We start from the raw sequence: 17,343 nt of genomic DNA on the forward strand, positions 1-17,343 counted from the left end.
CAGTCACTATACTGTTGTAAAAACATTGACCTTTCTTTATGTAGCATAGATAAATTTGATTCATCACAATCTGACACTTCACGTGCAAAAACCAAGTACGCAGAAAGATGCTTTTTCATTACAGAAGTAATAGCAGAAGCTGATACAGTGGGAATAGACTCCCCTTTAAGCTTTACATCCAGAATGTGAGTCTTTCCCCTGCTCTGTACAGTGATCCTTTTGTTGTAGGCATCCATGATTCCCTGTACACGACACAACCAAGAAATACCTAACAACACATCACATCCGTCCAGTGGCATGATGTAAAATTCTTCAGCATCTGCATAGGACTGGATATGTAGGCGCAACTTTCCAATGATGGGTGTCACAGCCTCTGTATGGCCAGGACATGCCAAACCTGCCTCTGCTGTATACCCCATCTCTTCAGGTTTGATTCCCAACTTTGAAGCCAATTCTGGGGAAATGAAGTTGGCTTTGGCACCTGGATCAAAGAAGATAAGCACTGTTTGATCCCTGACCTTTCCCCATGCTCTGCAAAGCTCACTTGCATCTGAATTTGGCTTGTCGCCCACCATATCTGGCACTAGACCAGCCATGGGCTTCTTTCCTCTCTTGTCCTCCTTGTCTTCAGAATCAGCTGGCCTTTTCTTTGTAGGACAATTGTAAGCAATGTGGCCAGGCTGTTCACAGATGAAGCATTTGTTCTCTGACCTCAGGACCTTCTTTTGCTCTTCCGACTTGCGAGGAAAACGTCTTTTCCATTTCTTCGCTGGTCCCTTTTCTGATTCAGCCGTAGCTTTGTCTTTCCCTGCGTTGGCTGGCTCCTGAGTCACTTTCGGAGCCTCCTTGGGAACATACTTCTTCGCTGAATTTTTCTTGGCTGATCCTTCCTTGACGCCAGTATTGAATTCACAATCCTCTCCCTTGAGCAAACCATTGCGAGTGTTTGCTACCTCGATGAGCTGCGTCAAAGTAGTGACTTTGGTCTTCGTGCAGTATTTCCTCAATCCTTTGGGTAGGCCACAACAGTATTTTTCAATCTGTTCTGTCAATGGCACAAACCTATAGGAAGTTACTGGAAGTAGAGCTTTCCAAAACTTCCGATTGTAATCATCCAGATTCTTGCAAGTAGCAGCATTAAGCTGGTGCCATTCTGTCATGACATCTGCTTCAAAGTCATCAGATAACCATGCTGCTGCAAAAATCTGCTTGAAGTAAATCCATGTGGACAGAGCTTGCCCTTGAAGCAATAAAGTTGTCCACCATTGTCCCGCATTCCCTGTCAAGAAAGTGGCTGCCTTGCGGACCTTTGAAGCCTCTGTAAAGTTTCCCCCTGCATAGGCCTTGTCAAACTGCTGGAGGAATGAGAGAGCCTTCTTCCTGTCATCAAACCCTGTAAAGGTTGTGAAAGATACACCTTTGCCACCTTTGTATGGAGTTGGCCTCTCCAACGGCGTTAAATTGTCATATGGAAGTGACTGAAACATGGGAACACTGTTAGGGTTCATTTGTGTTCCCTGACCGCTATTAAGTTGACCTGGAAATGCCATATTTGGTTGCTGATTTGTAATTCCAGCCGTACCAAAATTTATCTGTGGCATCCCAAATTGGCTCTGAGTGCTTTGAAACCCTGGTAGCATGCCCGTGACACCATACATGGGGTTAGGCATCATCGTTTGAGCACCCCCGAACACTGTTCCTGGCGTGTAAAACTGATTTCCAGGTGCATGACCAGCCATGCTCTGGAATACCGATCCACCTCCAAAATAGCCAGGGTGTACTGAAGGTGGTGGGAAGACTTGTTGCATAGCCTGTAGGTTGCTTCCCTGCCCATTAGAACCAGCTATAGGCTGTTGAAAGGTGGCTGACTGAACTGTTACAGCTTGAAAAACTGGCATCTCAGCCACTTGTTCTTGCACCTTAGGCACAGGTTGTGGAGACTGCATGTTCTCCATCAAGTGTACAGGTGTTTCCATTGACTGTGCAGTATGAATCACCTGTGCTCGAGCCTTAACAGGCTTTTGAATATGATCCAGTGATCCAACTTGCTGAGACGGAACAGGAGGTTGCAAAAAGGCTAAAAACCTCGGGTTCTGCATTACTTGTGTGAACATAGCCACAACAGTAGCCAACTGGGTCCTGAATATATCATCATCCGTCTGTGGTGGTCTTGAGGACTCACCCACTTCATGTGTCTGTTGACCCTGTGAAGAGGAAACCTCTTCAGTGACATCATCTGGTCTGTCAGCCATAATTGCAATTCCGTGTGTCTGGTCTATGATCCCCTGTGTCTTCAAGCCCAACCTGACCAAGGCTCACTTCTATGGGAAAAAGTGATTTAATCCCGACAATGGAACCATGAAACCGGCCTGTACTTTCAAAAAGGGCGGTAGACTTTAAACTTAAATCTTATTTGCTTTCACCCATTTAATTTGTCGCCCACTTTACTTGTACTTCCGAGACACAACAAAGGGGAAAGAGATATAGGTTGCTAGATTGCACCTGTATGAGTAGACCGACACCAGATTGGCCCCTAACTTAGGCGCCCCTTTCGGTATTTCTTTATTGTTCAATAGAGGGAAATAAACGCTGTGGTTCCCTACAAGCTGCCCCGCACAAACTTGGCTGAATTTCAACTGTTTCGGCCCGATTTCGGCAGCATAACTGTACTAGGACCCTTCACAGTCAGTATTCCCACGCAATGAGTGACTTTCCCGACGCATACGGGCACTTTGCAAGACCTGGCGAGAATCTGCAGCACGCTGAATTCTCTGTTTTCAGCCCCGAAAATGCGCCAGATCACCTGTACAGCGGTCTCCTCGCGTCCGCGAACCTCCTGGGGGTATTAGGGACCGTTTAGGGCCAAAACCCTAAACCTGCAAAAATACACAGCAGGCTGTAATTTACTGTTTCGGGCTCCGTTTCACGTGCCGGTCGCATCCGTAGCAAGTCCTCGAGCTCCCGCACCTGTAGGGCTACGTGCCCTTTGAATCGGATGAGATTTCGAGCGTGAAACCTCTCCGAATTCACCTGTACCTGCGGGGGGGATTAGCCGCTAGCTACTCCAGTACCTGTGCAAGAGGCTCTTGCCTCGGCAATCGCACATGAACCCACACAACTGTACATTGGTCAATTGAAAAGCCCACTAGTGGGGCATAACATACTGCCATAGGGGAGAGAGAGGGCAGTGCGTAGCGTGCAGGGCATCACTCCTGGCACCGCACTGTGCATAAGAGGGAAAGCAAGCACTGGTTGCCCAGTTGACTTCACTGCAGAGTAAGAAAATGTTCCCCTTGTCATTCCGGAGGTAATGACGCAAACACATTTTCAGGTCCCAAAATAGCAGTTCCCTAAATTTTAGGAGATGCTGCCATTGTATCTTTCTAGGTCATCTGACCCCCTATGTACACTGTAGCCACACCCAGAACTGAAATGTAGCCTCTGTAGCAAAGGATTCCACTCTGGCTAGTCAATGATTCCACTTTGGCTAACCATAGTCTTTGTCCAACCTTAGTGCTCTCTTGCCCTCAGGCCTGGACTCCCTCTGGACAGTTCCACACTAGCTATGCAATGCAGGGCAGTTAGATTTCCCGAGGGGTGTTTCCAAAAAGTGAAAGTAAATAAATAATAAGAAAGAAATCAACAAAAAGGATAGATAGTAGTCACACGTTGGTGACACCTTCAATGCTTCAACTTCGTCTAGAGTCATGCTTCTTCCTTCTTCAAGAATCTTCATGGTTGAAAATTCCTGAAACCACTTCCAACACAAAAACATGAACATACCTATTCCATGTAAAAAGTGACTGGAAAAAATCTTGTCTTCCTCAAAAACTGTGCATGCAATAAAGAGACGGAGTGCCAAACTGTTTACCACACACACGCAAACAATGAGATCGAATCTTGTCGTGCTGATTTAAATCAATCAACTGTGGCAAAACACAATGGAAATGCCCATGCTTGGTGCTCATACTTTCTTGTGCTCTTTCTACATCTGTGTCTTGCCGAGGAAGAGACATGGGATGTGACATCCTTGAATGCATACTTTTCAGCTTTTCATGAATAATCCGCATACATCCGTGCTCATTCATGAGTGAACCGCAAATCATCATCCTTATCAGTATCATGCAATGCATCAGGCTTATCATCATGCAAATCCTGTGTGTCATGCTTTGGAGATGAAGAGACTGAGAGAGTCTCCTTTTCCCGAATCTCTTGCATTTGAGCCTGCACTTGAGAAAAGAGTCGCAACATTTCTTTTATGTGTCGGTCATTCATGGCTTTTCTTGCTTTGTTCTCGGGATCCATTTCTGCTTTTCTTTCTGCGCATTCACGATCAAATTCTGCCATTCTTTCTGCTTTTCTTGCTTCGTGTTCAAACTTCCTGTTCATCATCATCATGTCGAAAGTCTCCATAGGAGTTACTGCAATCCTTTGTGTAGATGGGGAAGGGAGAGGGTCAGAAAAATCTCTTGGTGGAGAAAATTCTTCTTCGCCTCTCTCATGCTCATCATTTCCAAGCGAAGTATCCATTCTGCTTCGAGTGATGACCATCCATTGAACTCTTGGGTTCTTGTGGTCTTGGGTTCTAAAGTTCACAAGGAACTTGGGTTCTTGGGGGTCTTGGTTCTTGGGGTTCTTGCGGGTCTTGAGGTTCTTGAGGTTCTTCTTTAGCTTGCAATCTGTGTTAGAGAAGAATCTTCTCATCACCTGAGTTATGCTCTTTTCCGCGGGCGCACCCCTTGGCGGCCTTGCGCTCACACCAAGGTTGCTTTTTCCCACCTCACGTCGATTGGCTGGCCGCTAAGTGCACGGTCCGCTCTCAATGAGTGAAAAGAGGCACAAGGGGAGGCTGGACAAGCCCTTCTTTCTTGGGTTTCCTATCCAGAAAGTTACAATGTGGTGGATCTGATACAAAGTCAGAGTAACAAGATGACAAAACAAAATTCAATGGAATTTTAAACTGCTAGGTGTGAACTAAGCAGCTAGCTTGGATAGCTAGATCACAGGAGATCCAGCATCGATCGTTGGCAGGTCTCTTCAATCTCCTCCATAGTCAGTAGTCTGACCGGGCGTTGTGCGTGTCGGGGCAAAGTGATCCGAATCCTTCGATGTAGCCTCCGTCGATGCTGTGTAGTCCTCCACAGTCGTGGGCGTTTGGATCTCCCCAGCTCGGTCACTCGATCGATCAGTGTGCCTCTGTTGTGAGGCGACGAGCTTTGCTGTGGTAGTAGCCCCTCCGGGTGTCCAATGGCAGCTCTAAAGAAGTGTGTGATCTGTCTCTGAGATTGGCTAGCCTCTCCTCTCATCAAGCTCTCTCTGTGTCTGCGCAGCTCGAGCAAAAACAGACCCAGTCATCTCTGATCCTCGTACCGCATGACTTTGGAGAGTGGTCCAAATCCCTCTCTGAACAAGCAATGGAAGCGGCCTCATATCTCGTAGTAGACGGAGCAGTGGCATGTGTAGTGCAACTCTGTCTTAGGCTCGATGTCACACAGGGAGCATATCCTGGCCTCTGTTGGTACTCCGCTGTATCTCCCAGTCTCGATCCGCAGCTGGTGTGAAGTTGTGCGTATCTGGCCAATAGCACATCGTATCCCATGAGACAAGTGGGTGTCCATGTATCTGGGCCTTGTCACAAAACCGTCCTCCGTAAGCTGGAGAAGATGCTCTCTGTAGAAAGCCATCTTCGTGCTCAGCTCCCGTGCTAGCTGTATCCATAGTGGGGTGGTATTAAATACCATGACCTTGGTTTTACCAAGGTTGACGGACAAACCACTATCCTAGGCAAATCTATGCAAAGCATCCAAGTGATGTTGCATCCCCTCCGGAGAGTCGTAGATCAACACAATATCATCAGCATATAACAATAGTGGAATCCATGTCCCTGCCAGTTGTGCACCTCTATCACCATCTCTCTCAATGTAGTCAGAGATGGTCAACGACACAAGAGCATGATCCACTGCCACACCAACAGGTCTGGGTCCAACCGTGAGATCCTGGATACTAGAGGTGAGGCGCGGGGAATCCATGTAACAATAGTGGAATCCATGTCCCTGCCAGTTGTGCACCTCTATCACCATCTCTCTCAATGTAGTCAGAGATGGTCAACGACACAAGAGCATGATCCACTGCCACGACATAATCCATTGTGTTGGCTTCATGTCTGTGTGGAAGTCATGGAAAACCTTCCGCAGTGGGAAATCTCTGTAGGCCATTCAAGATGGCCAATCCATGTGCAGTCCCCATGTCTATCAAGTGTCGTCCATACTCACTGTGTTCCCCATCGTGTGATAGTCTGGATAGGCCCGTCTCTGCAACATCCAGCTCTCTCAGCATCTCTTGTGAAGTATCATAAAATACTATCTGATGATGGGCAGTCCTAGCATTGAAATTCCCTAGAATGATGATGTCACCATCTCTAGAGAACTCCCATGTCACCACACACACACACACACACACACACACACACACACACACACACACACACACACACACACACAGAGAGAGAGAGAGAGAGAGAGAGAGAGAGAGAGAGAGAGAGAGAGAGAGAAAGAGAGAGAAAGAAAGAAAGAAAGAAAGATTTTTAACGTCTATGTCAGGCCGAAATCGGCCTATGAGACAAATCAAATGTACATGGTGTGTATGTCATCCGTCTATCGGAAAGACAAATGAAACAAAACTGATACAAAACTGAACTGAATGTAGGTAGTGGAGTATCTGAGGAGGGATGGAGTTCTATCTCTAGGGGTGTATGCATGTCTATATGCTCAAGGTAGTACAATCATGAGAGTGCATCAAGCTATCTAGCTCCATCCTGTACTAATGGGGGGATGTAAGATGTGGTACATGGGCGGGTCTGGTGCCAAGGCTACCCGGATGAAGGCTGTCGGGTCGGCCCTCATCTGAGCCACTCGCTCCTCAGTGGCACGGCGCTCCCGGGCTCGGATCTCCTCGATTTGTCGGTGGTGGGAGCTCGCGCCCCTGTAGCCTGTGACTCGTGGTCGTCGTCTAGCTCGGTTCACCTCCGCCTGTGGGAGTGTCACTCCCCTCTGAGTGTCTGGTGAGGGAGGGGCGGAAATCCTCTGAAAGAAGTCTGTGAGCTGCGACTGTCTCCCCTCTGTCTGTGTAGCTGTGTGTGGCTGTAGTAGTGTGTCTCGATGGCTCTGTATCTCTAGTAAGAAACGTCCGAGCTGTCTCTGATCTCGAGATTCCATGATCTCTCAGAGAGTGGGCTGTCCTCTGAATAAGGCCTCATACCTGCCTCTGATCTCAGTGTATGCTCTGCATCTACATACAAAGTGCTCCTCACCATAGTTACCCGGAACGCGGAACGGGAACGGCGACGGGATCCCCGCGTAACGGGGGAAACGGCTAGGGGTCCGAAACGGGAACGGCGCGGAACGGGAGGTTAAAAAACACCCAAATAGTGCATTTTTTAGCTCCTTGTGTTTAAATACAAGGAGTATTAGAGTGCTTTGACTCTAATACTCACAAAAAACTCGTTTTGAAGACCATTCAACCTTGCTATGACTAGATGAAGATGAGAGAGAGAGAGAGAGCTTGAGAGAGTGAGAGGGAGAGACTCGAGAGAGTGAGAGGGAGAGGGAGAGATTTGAGAGAGTGGGAGGGAGAGGAAGAGAGCTTGAAGGCTTGAAGCCTTGAGCCTTGAGAGAGTGAGTCTTGAGAGGGAGAGATCTTGAGAGTGTGAGAGGGAGAGAGCTTGACCCTTGAGGATTAGCTTGTGGAGAGAAAGGGGGAGGGGGGTGCATTTTATGAGTCCTTGAGGCCTTGCACACTTCAAAAAGAAGCCCAAACATTTACTTCAATTTTTCCAATTTTTGCCAAATTTGTTTGTAGCCGTTGGCCGTTCCAGGGGCATTCCGGGAGCGTTCCGGAACGTTCCGGAACGGCCATTCCGGTTTGCACTGGCCACCTGGAACGTCAGACGTTCCGGGACGTTTCGGAACGTTCGGGAAGGGAACTGCCCCCCGGAACGCCGGAACGGGGGCTAGGGGGCGTTCCCCGGTAACTCTGCTCCTCACTCTCCACCTCCTCTGTGCAGGCTCTGCAGATTCGCTCCTCCCTGGGAACACCAATATATCTCCCGATCTCAATCTCTAACCTGTGTGAAGCCTCTCTCAGCTGACCAATCGCCACCCGTGAGCTATGTGGCATATATGTGTCCATGTAGCGTGGTCTCTGTATGAACCCCCCAGACAATATGGTGAGAAACTGGTCTCTGTAATCTGACATCCTCGTCCCCAAGCCAGGTGCCTCCCAGACTCTCCTTGTGTATAGCTGCCACAGATCCTGTCTCAATACCAAGTTCCTCTCACTGCGAGAGAGGTGAACATATGGTGAATGGGGGTCGTACTGGAATGGTGGTAGGCTCTCCATGTCAAGACCGTGTCCCTCAAACCATGCTCTGACCTGTGAGTACCATGCTCTCTCATGCCCATTCTCTGATAGCTGTATAGCTGCCTCAAATTCTCTACGGGTAAGTCTGTCAGGAGGTAGCTCTCTCATCCTCTGGATGAAGCAAACTGTCTGGAATAGTGCCTCTACAACCATAGGTGGTGTGGCGAGCTCGGCTCTAATAATGTCATGTGGCACTGTCTTCTTGCTGCGGAGCAAGCGTGAGATCATACATACCTGTGGTCTCTCAAGCTGTGTCCACTGGTCAGCTGTCAATCCTGGTGCCCATACCGCCGCCGAGTACATCAAGGCTGGGGTGACTAAGGTGTCGAAAAGCCACCCCTTCGTGCGGGGCTCCTGAAAGTGTGCCTGGTGGCATCTCCGCTCTAGCATGGCCAGAGCTGCATATCCTTGGGTGAGCGTGTCAACAGCAGCCTGCCTCATAGTGAAGGGTCCTGGTAGGCTGGTGAATGTGATGCCAAGGTAGACATAGGAGGTGACTACATCAACCTGTCCTCCTGCTGCTGTGAAGGTGGCGGCGCTCCTCACTGCACTGGATGTGTGAAAGATCATAACCTTGGTTTTGCCAAGGTTCACAGTCAACCCCCTGTGTGTGCTGAATTCGTCCAAGGCCTCAAGATGGCGTTGCAAGCCCTCGGGTGACTCTGAAATCAACACAATATCATCAGCATATAACATGATGTGGACCGGAGTACCTGCCAAGTCGCTCCCCTCTCCCCCTGCTCGCAGTATGTAGTCGGAGATCTCGTCGATGTAGAGCCCAAAGAGTGTCGGGGAGAGTGGGCATCCTTGCTTAACACCAATGGTGCTAGCAATGGTCTCTGAAAACCCGCCTGGGCAACGAACCCGACCCGTCACCCTCTCATAGAGAGCATATATGGCCCAAATCATCTCTGTTGGTACCCCAATGCTGTGAAGGCGCTGGAAGAGTCTCTCGCGTGGGACTGTGTCAAAGGCCTTGCGGAAGTCCACAAAGCAGCAGTAAAGCCTCTTCTTCCGCGCCTTTGCCCCATCAATGAGGCAGCGCAGAACGAAGATGTGGTCAGTGGTGGAGAAAGCTCGTCTGAAACCTGCCTGGCCTGGAGCTCGTAAGCCCTCGATCTCTGCGTAGCAGCTGAGCTGTGCCTCAAGTACTGCTCCATATAGCTTGGCCATCGTGTGGCCAATCATGATAGTCCTGTAGTTCCGTGGGTTCAGGGTGTCGTCAGATTTGTGGATAGGCACTATGGTGTGCTGTGTCCACTCCTCTGGGAAGCCCTCCCCTATAGCCCGGTTGAAGACATGTGCAATCAACGGGGCTATAGTGGAGGCCGCATAAATGATGTGCTCACTCTGTAATCCAGTATGGTCAGCTGATCGTCTGTGCTGCATGCGGCGTATGGCCCTCTCTACCATCTCTGCTGTAAAGAAGGAGGAGCACGTGGGGCGTGGCTCGTGTGGCTGTGGGATAGGAGGCTGCCCTGGTACCTCATATAGTCGCTCTGCATAGTCATGCCATATCTGTGGGTCCTCAATACCTGTAGTTGGACGTGGCTCGCGCAGGGTGCGCCATGCCGTCGCGCTATCCATGCTCATGAATAGGCGGTATAGCTCAAGCTCCTGTGCCTCTTCGAATGCTCGCCGCTTTTGGCGTGTCAGCGTCTTCATATGCCGTCTGGCCTCTCTCTCTGTGATCTCTCCTAAGGCTCGCCGTGCACGGAGGCGTCGGTATAGCTCTCTGCACTCATCATCATACCAGCGGTTCTGAGGTATAGTCCCGGGGGGGGGGAGTGCGTCCTGTGTGAGTGGTGTGTGGAAAAGAGCTAATAGCTGAAGTGTGGAGAACGGAAGAGATATGTGATGTGAGAACTGAGAGTGGTGTGGATGGGTGGAGGAGGCATAGGCCATGTTCGATCTTGGTCGAGTAAAGAGAGGCTAGCTCATGTGTGAAATGGATGGTGGTGTGTGGAGTGTGTGCTGTGGAGCTGTGTGGGATGGTATCTCCGGTGATGGAGAAAGAGAGGTATGTGTGGTCGGCTCCGATGGGTATGGGTGGAATGGTGAAGGATGTGATAAGGTGTGTAGCCTCCCTGGGTCCCAGAATATAGTCGACTACACTCCCCCCTCCTTCTGCAACTCCATGTGGCATACAAGTCAGGCCCCCTGAGGTGGGCCACTGGACCATCCCGTTATAAATAACGAGACGGTGCTGGGAGCCAAGTCGAAGTAGATGTCGTCCGTAGGCTGTGACTGGAGCCCTGTCTGCTGTATCTCTCATAGTAGCCTCCTCATCTAGAGTGTGTAGTGCCTCTGGGTCTTCATGGTCATATGCCTCACACTGCTCACTGCGCGTACGAGCATTGAAGTCTCCCATAAGGAAGACTTCACCCAGTGTGGAGTACTCCATAATCTCCTCCGTGAGGCATGCGTACGGTGACTCCTGCTCAATAGGGGCGAATCTGGAGCCTGTGGGAGCAAAGTAGCAAAGGGCAATGTAGACGATCCTGTCTCGTGAGAGCTCGAGGCGAATCCACATGTAGCGGGCCTGTGGGTCCCGGGCAACAATCTGTAGTCTGCTGTGAAGCCCCTGTCTAAAGAGTATGGCCACTCCTCCTGAGCCGCGAGTGGTGTGCTGGCGCATACATCCTCGATGTAGAGACTCTCACTGGAATCCATGTATCCGTGGTAACCCTCTCTCCGGGCTCTCGTGTGTCTCTGTAAGTAGAATGATGTCTCGACCTCTCATCACCTCCTCAAGTCTCTCTGGGTGTGTCCATAGGTCTCCATTGCAATTCCAAACCGTGACATGAATCTCCTCGTGTGTCCCACAGGCCGCGAGTCCCTATGCGATGGTCTTGCCATCAATGATAACCCTACCATCTCGATATACTGCCTTCTTCCCTTCTTTGCGGGCTTGGTGGACTCGAGGCATGCACGCGCGACGGTGATCTTGTTGCATCTTTGTGAGGTCATCATCAAGATAAATCGGGGGGCCTTCTATCCCTCTCAAGATGACCCTCTTTCGGAGGAAGGAAGTTCGAGACTCCTCGGAGGCGAATTGGAGGATGAGAGCTCTCTTCTTTGGATCTTTGCCGGCTCTCCAAACTTTGGAGAAAGGGATCTCTTCTTCCTTGTATCCCACTTTCTTGCATAAAGCTTTCCCATCGCTCTCGGGTGTAGACCCTTCTTCTTCTTTGATGCCGGTCACTCGCACATTGAGACGGCGAGCTTGTCGCATCTTCTCCTCTTCGATGGTTGTGTGTACGATGAGTACTTCATCTTTTTGGGCTTCCTCTCTTGCTACCTTCTTGATGTTCTTTTTGACCACTTCGACCCATCCTTCTTTGGTGGCCTCTAATTTGTCCTCAATGCTTGCGGTGAGGGCTTTGGTGATCTCCTCCTTGAGGGCTTCCTTAGCCTCCTCCTTAATCTCTCCTTCCTCGGGGGTGAGGGATGTGATGGAAGCATGAAGGAAATCGATTTGTGCCTTCATCTCTTCTTGCTCTTTCCTCCATCTCTCCCTCTCCTTCTCGTTCTCCCGTTCCCTTCTCTCCTTCTCCTCTTTGAGATTTTGGATTTCCGCTCTCATGTCCTCCTTCTCTTCGTTCCATAGCTTGATGAAGGTGGCTTTCTCCTCCTTCCATATCTCTCTCTCCATCCGCCATTCTTTCATGTCCTTCTCCAGTTGTGCAATCCTCTTGTTCGTGAGCATGAAGGTTGTCTTCGTTGTCGGTGTCGGCGTCTTGATGATGGGGGAAGACATGGTTGTCTTCGTAGCTACCCTCTCTTCATATTGTGAAGAAGAGGGGAGAAGGGGAAGAGAGCACTCAACGTGTGTGTGTGGGTATGTAACCGTGTGTGTGTGTGTGTGAGAGAGAGAGAGATGGCTGCGGGTACGGCAATAAGCTGGGCTGGAGGTAGCGCGCTGGCCTTCTTGGCGTGCAGGGAGCAGCGCACAGGGGGGGGCAGCGCGCAGGAGGGAGCAGCGCACAGGGGTGGGGCAGCGCGCAGGGGAGAGCAGCTCGCAGGAGGGAGCAGCTCGCAGGGGAGGGCAGCGCGCAGGAGGGCAGGAGAGAGAGAGAGAGAGAGAGAGAGAGAGAGAGAGAGAGAGAGAGAGAGATGTTATATTAACGTCTTCAAAAGGACAGAATGACCTATGAGACCAGAAAGTTACAATGTGGTGGATCTGATACAAAGTCAGAGTAACAAAAATGACAGAATAAAATGCTATGGAATCTGAAACAGCTAGGTGTGATCTAAGCAGATAGGTGGGATAGCTAAATCACAGATCACAAAAGATCCAGCATCGGTCGCTGGCGGGTCTCATCAATCTCCTCCATGGTCAATAGCCTGAGAGAGAGAGAGAGATGATGAAATGAAATGTTATATTAACGTCTTCTATAGGCCAAAATGACCTTTGAGACCAAAGAGCTACATCATGGTGAATCTGATACAAGGGCTGGATAAAAAGAAAGAAACTAACTAAAGAGAAACACTACTAGAGCTGTAAAAGGTGGGTATCAAGAGCGTGAGGGGTAAGTATACAAAAGGTGGGTATGTATCTTAGAGAAAGATACAAAATGGTGGATATGTGTGTATCAGGATCCGGAGGTAGCTCGCATCGGTCGGTGCATAATCGTGTATTTGATTGGTTGCACACAAGCGGGCAGTGGTGGGAGTTTGGTGAGATTTTGTACTTTATTTCTGGTCACGACTCTGGGCTAATCATCAGGCTCGTACGAGGATTGCTGATTTTTAGTGGCCGGTTGCAGAGGGGCAGTGGTGGGAGTTTGGCTAGCCTATAGTGGACACCCTTAGTTTGACTCAACAACATTGCTTACGGGATTGTCCGGAGGCACAACAGGTTTGGCTCATGATTCTTCATCTGATTGCCTCTATCCTTCCAGACACGGTCTCCACTTGGGGGATGGCGGTGTGGTCAGCTAGAGCCTAGTTCAAGCCAGCACTTGGCTATGAGACGGAGCAGGGCAACGTGGCTATTATAATGGCTACAGGCGGGTGACATCATCTGAGATGGGGAATCTTTGTGGATAGATGGGGAATGGCTATCCCAGTTAAGTCGAGCATTGTTGTTTTGATTCGGATTGTACGCTTGTTGGGCATATGTTTAATTGTTGTTCGAGGCATTTTTCATTTTCAAAATTTAAAAAGCTGTCAAGTAGGCACTGTTACAATTGAAGGTAGTCAATAAAAACAGGTTCTTGTTTCTCCAAAGGTATGATGATCAAACAAATCACATGCACTGTTCTTGCGTGAGTATTTCTTCTTCTACACTGTTTATTTATGGGGTAATCTTGGATTATGACGGGATTTGCAGACGGCAACATGAGTCAAGGTTGGTTGCACAACTTTTGACCTTGATGGATGACAAGAGATTGTACTCAAGCCAGTCACGGGCAGTTGTCGTAGCAGCTACAAACAGGCATGTTTGTTTTTCATGTAGTCCTACCTTCATTTTATGCCAAAAGGAATTGAGGCTAGAAGTTTTGGTTAACCTTGCTTATATATTGGGCAGGATCAACTCTATTGACCCTGCCCTTCGACGACCTGGTCGCTTTGACAGAGAAATTGAAGTTACTGCTCCTAATGGCCAAGAACGCTATGAAATTCTGAAGGTATGTCTTTAAACTCAATTATTTTCAATTTACACATCCACAAATGCTTGAAGATGAAAATGTGTAGTTCCTATACAAGAGTTTGTGACAGTTAAATGTTTTTTCCAGCTTCATGCAAGTCGCCTCCCACTGGATGTAGGTGTGGAATTGCGTTTAGTATCTGACATGTGCAATGGCTATGTTGGGGCAGATTTAGCTGCTTTATGCCGTGAAGCTGCTATGGCTTCTCTCAGGAGGAGTTTACAAGATCCGTCACACTGTAACATGCAACAAACTTTAACAATGCAAGATTGGGAGCAGGCACATTCAAAGGTGGGACCCAGCATAGTTAGGGGTGCAGTAGCAGATGTCCCTAAAGTTTTGTGGGATGATATTGGAGGTCTAACTGAAGTAAAGGTGATGATTCCGGTTTTAGACCTTGATCTGTTGCTGCATGATGATTAAGCGCTCTTCACACATTTGCATGAGACTAGGATCACTTTGGCAACAGGAAGTAGGGAATTCCTGTGATGTCTAGATTTTTGAGGCTGTGCACCATATTATCTTTTAAGTGCTCATCTTTGTCATGGGTGAGGTGCCTTACCACTAAACTCTCGGCTTGTTTGTTGACAAACTAATTTGTAGTGTTGGGCTAGCTTGAAACGAACCTGCATATACTTGTGTGCTGTGAGCACCTTATTGGGATTGGTGTAGCTTTGGTTTTTGTTTTGGATTCATGTAGGTGTATGCATATGGTGTAGCTTTAAGCTTGTAAGGTCTGAAAGTTCAGAGGCTAGTAATCAATGTGAGTGAAATGTTTGTAGGATGATTTGTTCAAATGTGCTTCTCCCTTGACAGTATAGATCTCTGGCAGAGGAGCTGTCAGTTGCTGATTCCTAACCCAGCTGTCCACCCTTGATAATCTGCAGAGAAAGCTGCAGCAGACAGTGGAGTGGCCTATCCAGCATGCAGATGCCCTTGCCAGACTTGGTCTTAAGCCTGTACGTGGGGTTTTGCTCTATGGTCCTCCAGGATGCTCGAAAACTACTTTGGTAAAAGCTGCTGCCCATGCTGCCAAAGCAAATCTCTTCTCTTTAAGGTACACACTGACACTTTGGATCAGTGGCTGTGAAAACTGTTTTGAATCTTTGCGGTGATTATGTAAGCAGTGGAGCAGAGCTATACTCCATGTTCGTTGGAGAGGGTGAGGCCCTGTTGCGAGAGACTTTCCGCCGTGCTCGTCTTGTTGCACCAAGTATAGTGTTTTTTGACGAAGCTGATGCAATTGCAGCAAAGCGGTAAGATCAATATTTGTACAGTCTTACCATCTAGAGAAAGCAAGGGAATTTTGTTTTGATAATAATGAAATGGTATGCTTTATTTGCTGGCAAAGTAGAGGTTTCTTTCTTCACAAAAGGGCAAAACTATCAAATATCGGAAAGAAAAGATTATCTTGTGTTTTGTGAAAGCAAGCGAAGGCAATAAAGCAGGTCAAGCGAACATTATTTGAGAGATTATGTCTGAATTTAGTTATGCGTTTATGACTTGCTTGAATCTTACAGGGAAGGGGGGGATCAACAGTCAACAGGGACGGGAAATAGTGTCGGGGAAAAGCTGTTGTCAACATTGCTGACTGAAATTGATGGTCTGGAGCTAGCACAGGTTTCTATACACAATTTCATTTTATATGTCATTATTGGTTGTGATATAGTTTATGGAGTTCGATTTGCCACAAAGGTAGTTTAGTTTTTTGTGAAGCTCTGCATTAGCTGCTGTATTTAGGAGAGTGCTTGGCGCATGTACCTCTGTGAAGAAAAGGAGCTGCTGTGTGTACTAATCATTTCTTTGCTAGGATATAGAAAGCACTCTTTTGAGCCTATGTGCATGATCTGTGTGATTTTTACTTTGTCAACCTAGCTAAATATAGCGGGCTTTAGAATTGAAGCATGAATGGAAAGTTGCAAAGAGCTGACTGTTACCATCTAGTCAAACATCATTTTATTTGATATGCTTGGTCTCAGACCCAGCTTTCTGAATTTCCTCCTCCTAAAATATAGGGCGTTTTGGTGCTGGGTGCAACCAATCGGCCAAGGTCCATAGATGGAGCTTTGATGCGCCCTGGTCGATTTGATCAGGTTATTTCAATCAACTTTTTGAAACTGTGGCTAGGTTTGTATTGGATGATATTGGATGATATTTTGTTCAATTTCCAAACATGGTATTGACTTTTCAGGTTTTATATGTACCCCCACCTGATCAAGAGGGCAGACTAGAGGTATTGAAAGTCCACACACGCAATATGCGGCTTGCCAATAATGTGGACTTGTCGAGTATTGCCTTAGCAACAGATCGTTTTACTGGAGCAGAACTGGCAGGGCTTTGTAGTGAGGCAGGTATGGCTGCCCTAAGGGAGAACCTTTCTGCTGACACTGTATATGAACGCCACTTCTTGAATGCATTGGAAGGAATAAGGCCATCTCTAACCACTGCTGAAATAGCAAGCTATGCAAAGTTTGGGTTGTCTCGTCATGCGACATGAACATATTATATCATTCTGACGACCACAAATTTTGCAAGAGAACCATTTTTGGCAATTCTCGCAATCTTTCCAGAAATCAAAATCAATTGGCTTCATTTACCAACAGGGGAACCATGTAAACATATTTTCAGTCAGCATGTATTGTAAGAGCAATATCTCTTTGCTGACGTTGTCAAGGACAATAGCAACAATATGGGATAGTCTCATTATGGCAAACAAGCAGAGCCTATTGCATGCATTCCTTCTGAAGACGGGAACGACTACTTGAGTGATGGTCCTGGTGCTGGCTGTTCTGCATACTCTTCGGCAACAGTGGTTAGATGTATATGAGAGGGAGGTGTAAGATAATGCAGGAGTTTCTTTCTGGGTTTTTTGGAGCTCCACTGTTGTGCAATATCTGGCTGAAACCATTGTGATGTTCTACTCTTTCCCCAAGTTTTATATTCAGCTCTCTGAAGAACATAATGCGAGGTGATGGTGTTGGTTCTTGAAAATGGCTTCCCCTTTGTGATAGAAGCTATGCTACTCATAGATCTTTCTTTAGGCCTTTCTGCTGTGCTGAGCCATTTTTTATGTGGCTATAGAGGGACTGAGGCAGAGCACGTATTTTGAAACAGCCGCCCTGTTTTGCCTTGATGGGCATAGTCCTGGCATAGTGCCTTCAAAAGAAATAAGTACTTAGGTTCCTTTTGTAGAGAGAATGTTCTACTTTCTTAGTGTTACAATTTTGTACGAGACCGGCCGTATGGCTCTAAATGTCCCTTACAATTTTGT

General features: G+C 47.9%; 1 protein-coding gene across 4 annotated transcripts in view; it reads left to right on the forward strand.

Moving 5' to 3' along the window:
• Nucleotides 1-17,063, forward strand: part of CDC48B (cell division cycle 48B) — a 78,062-nt gene extending 60,999 nt beyond the window's left edge. For all 4 annotated transcript variants that reach the window (XM_086487124.1, XM_086487128.1, XM_086487125.1 and 1 more), the window contains 8 exons: nucleotides 13,754-13,858; nucleotides 13,952-14,051; nucleotides 14,160-14,447; nucleotides 14,960-15,129; nucleotides 15,200-15,328; nucleotides 15,593-15,692; nucleotides 16,088-16,165; nucleotides 16,264-17,063. In XM_086487124.1, coding sequence (XP_086343250.1) covers nucleotides 13,754-13,858; nucleotides 13,952-14,051; nucleotides 14,160-14,447; nucleotides 14,960-15,129; nucleotides 15,200-15,328; nucleotides 15,593-15,692; nucleotides 16,088-16,165; nucleotides 16,264-16,569 — 1,276 coding nt within the window. In that variant the 3' untranslated portion in view covers nucleotides 16,570-17,063. The remainder of the gene's footprint in view (nucleotides 1-13,753; nucleotides 13,859-13,951; nucleotides 14,052-14,159; nucleotides 14,448-14,959; nucleotides 15,130-15,199; nucleotides 15,329-15,592; nucleotides 15,693-16,087; nucleotides 16,166-16,263) is intronic.
• The last annotated feature ends 280 nt before the right edge of the window (nucleotides 17,064-17,343 follow it).

This window comes from Adiantum capillus-veneris, chromosome 17 (assembly GCF_014529385.1).
Source record: "Adiantum capillus-veneris isolate H3 chromosome 17, ASM1452938v2, whole genome shotgun sequence".
NCBI lineage: Eukaryota > Viridiplantae > Streptophyta > Polypodiopsida > Polypodiales > Pteridaceae > Adiantum > Adiantum capillus-veneris.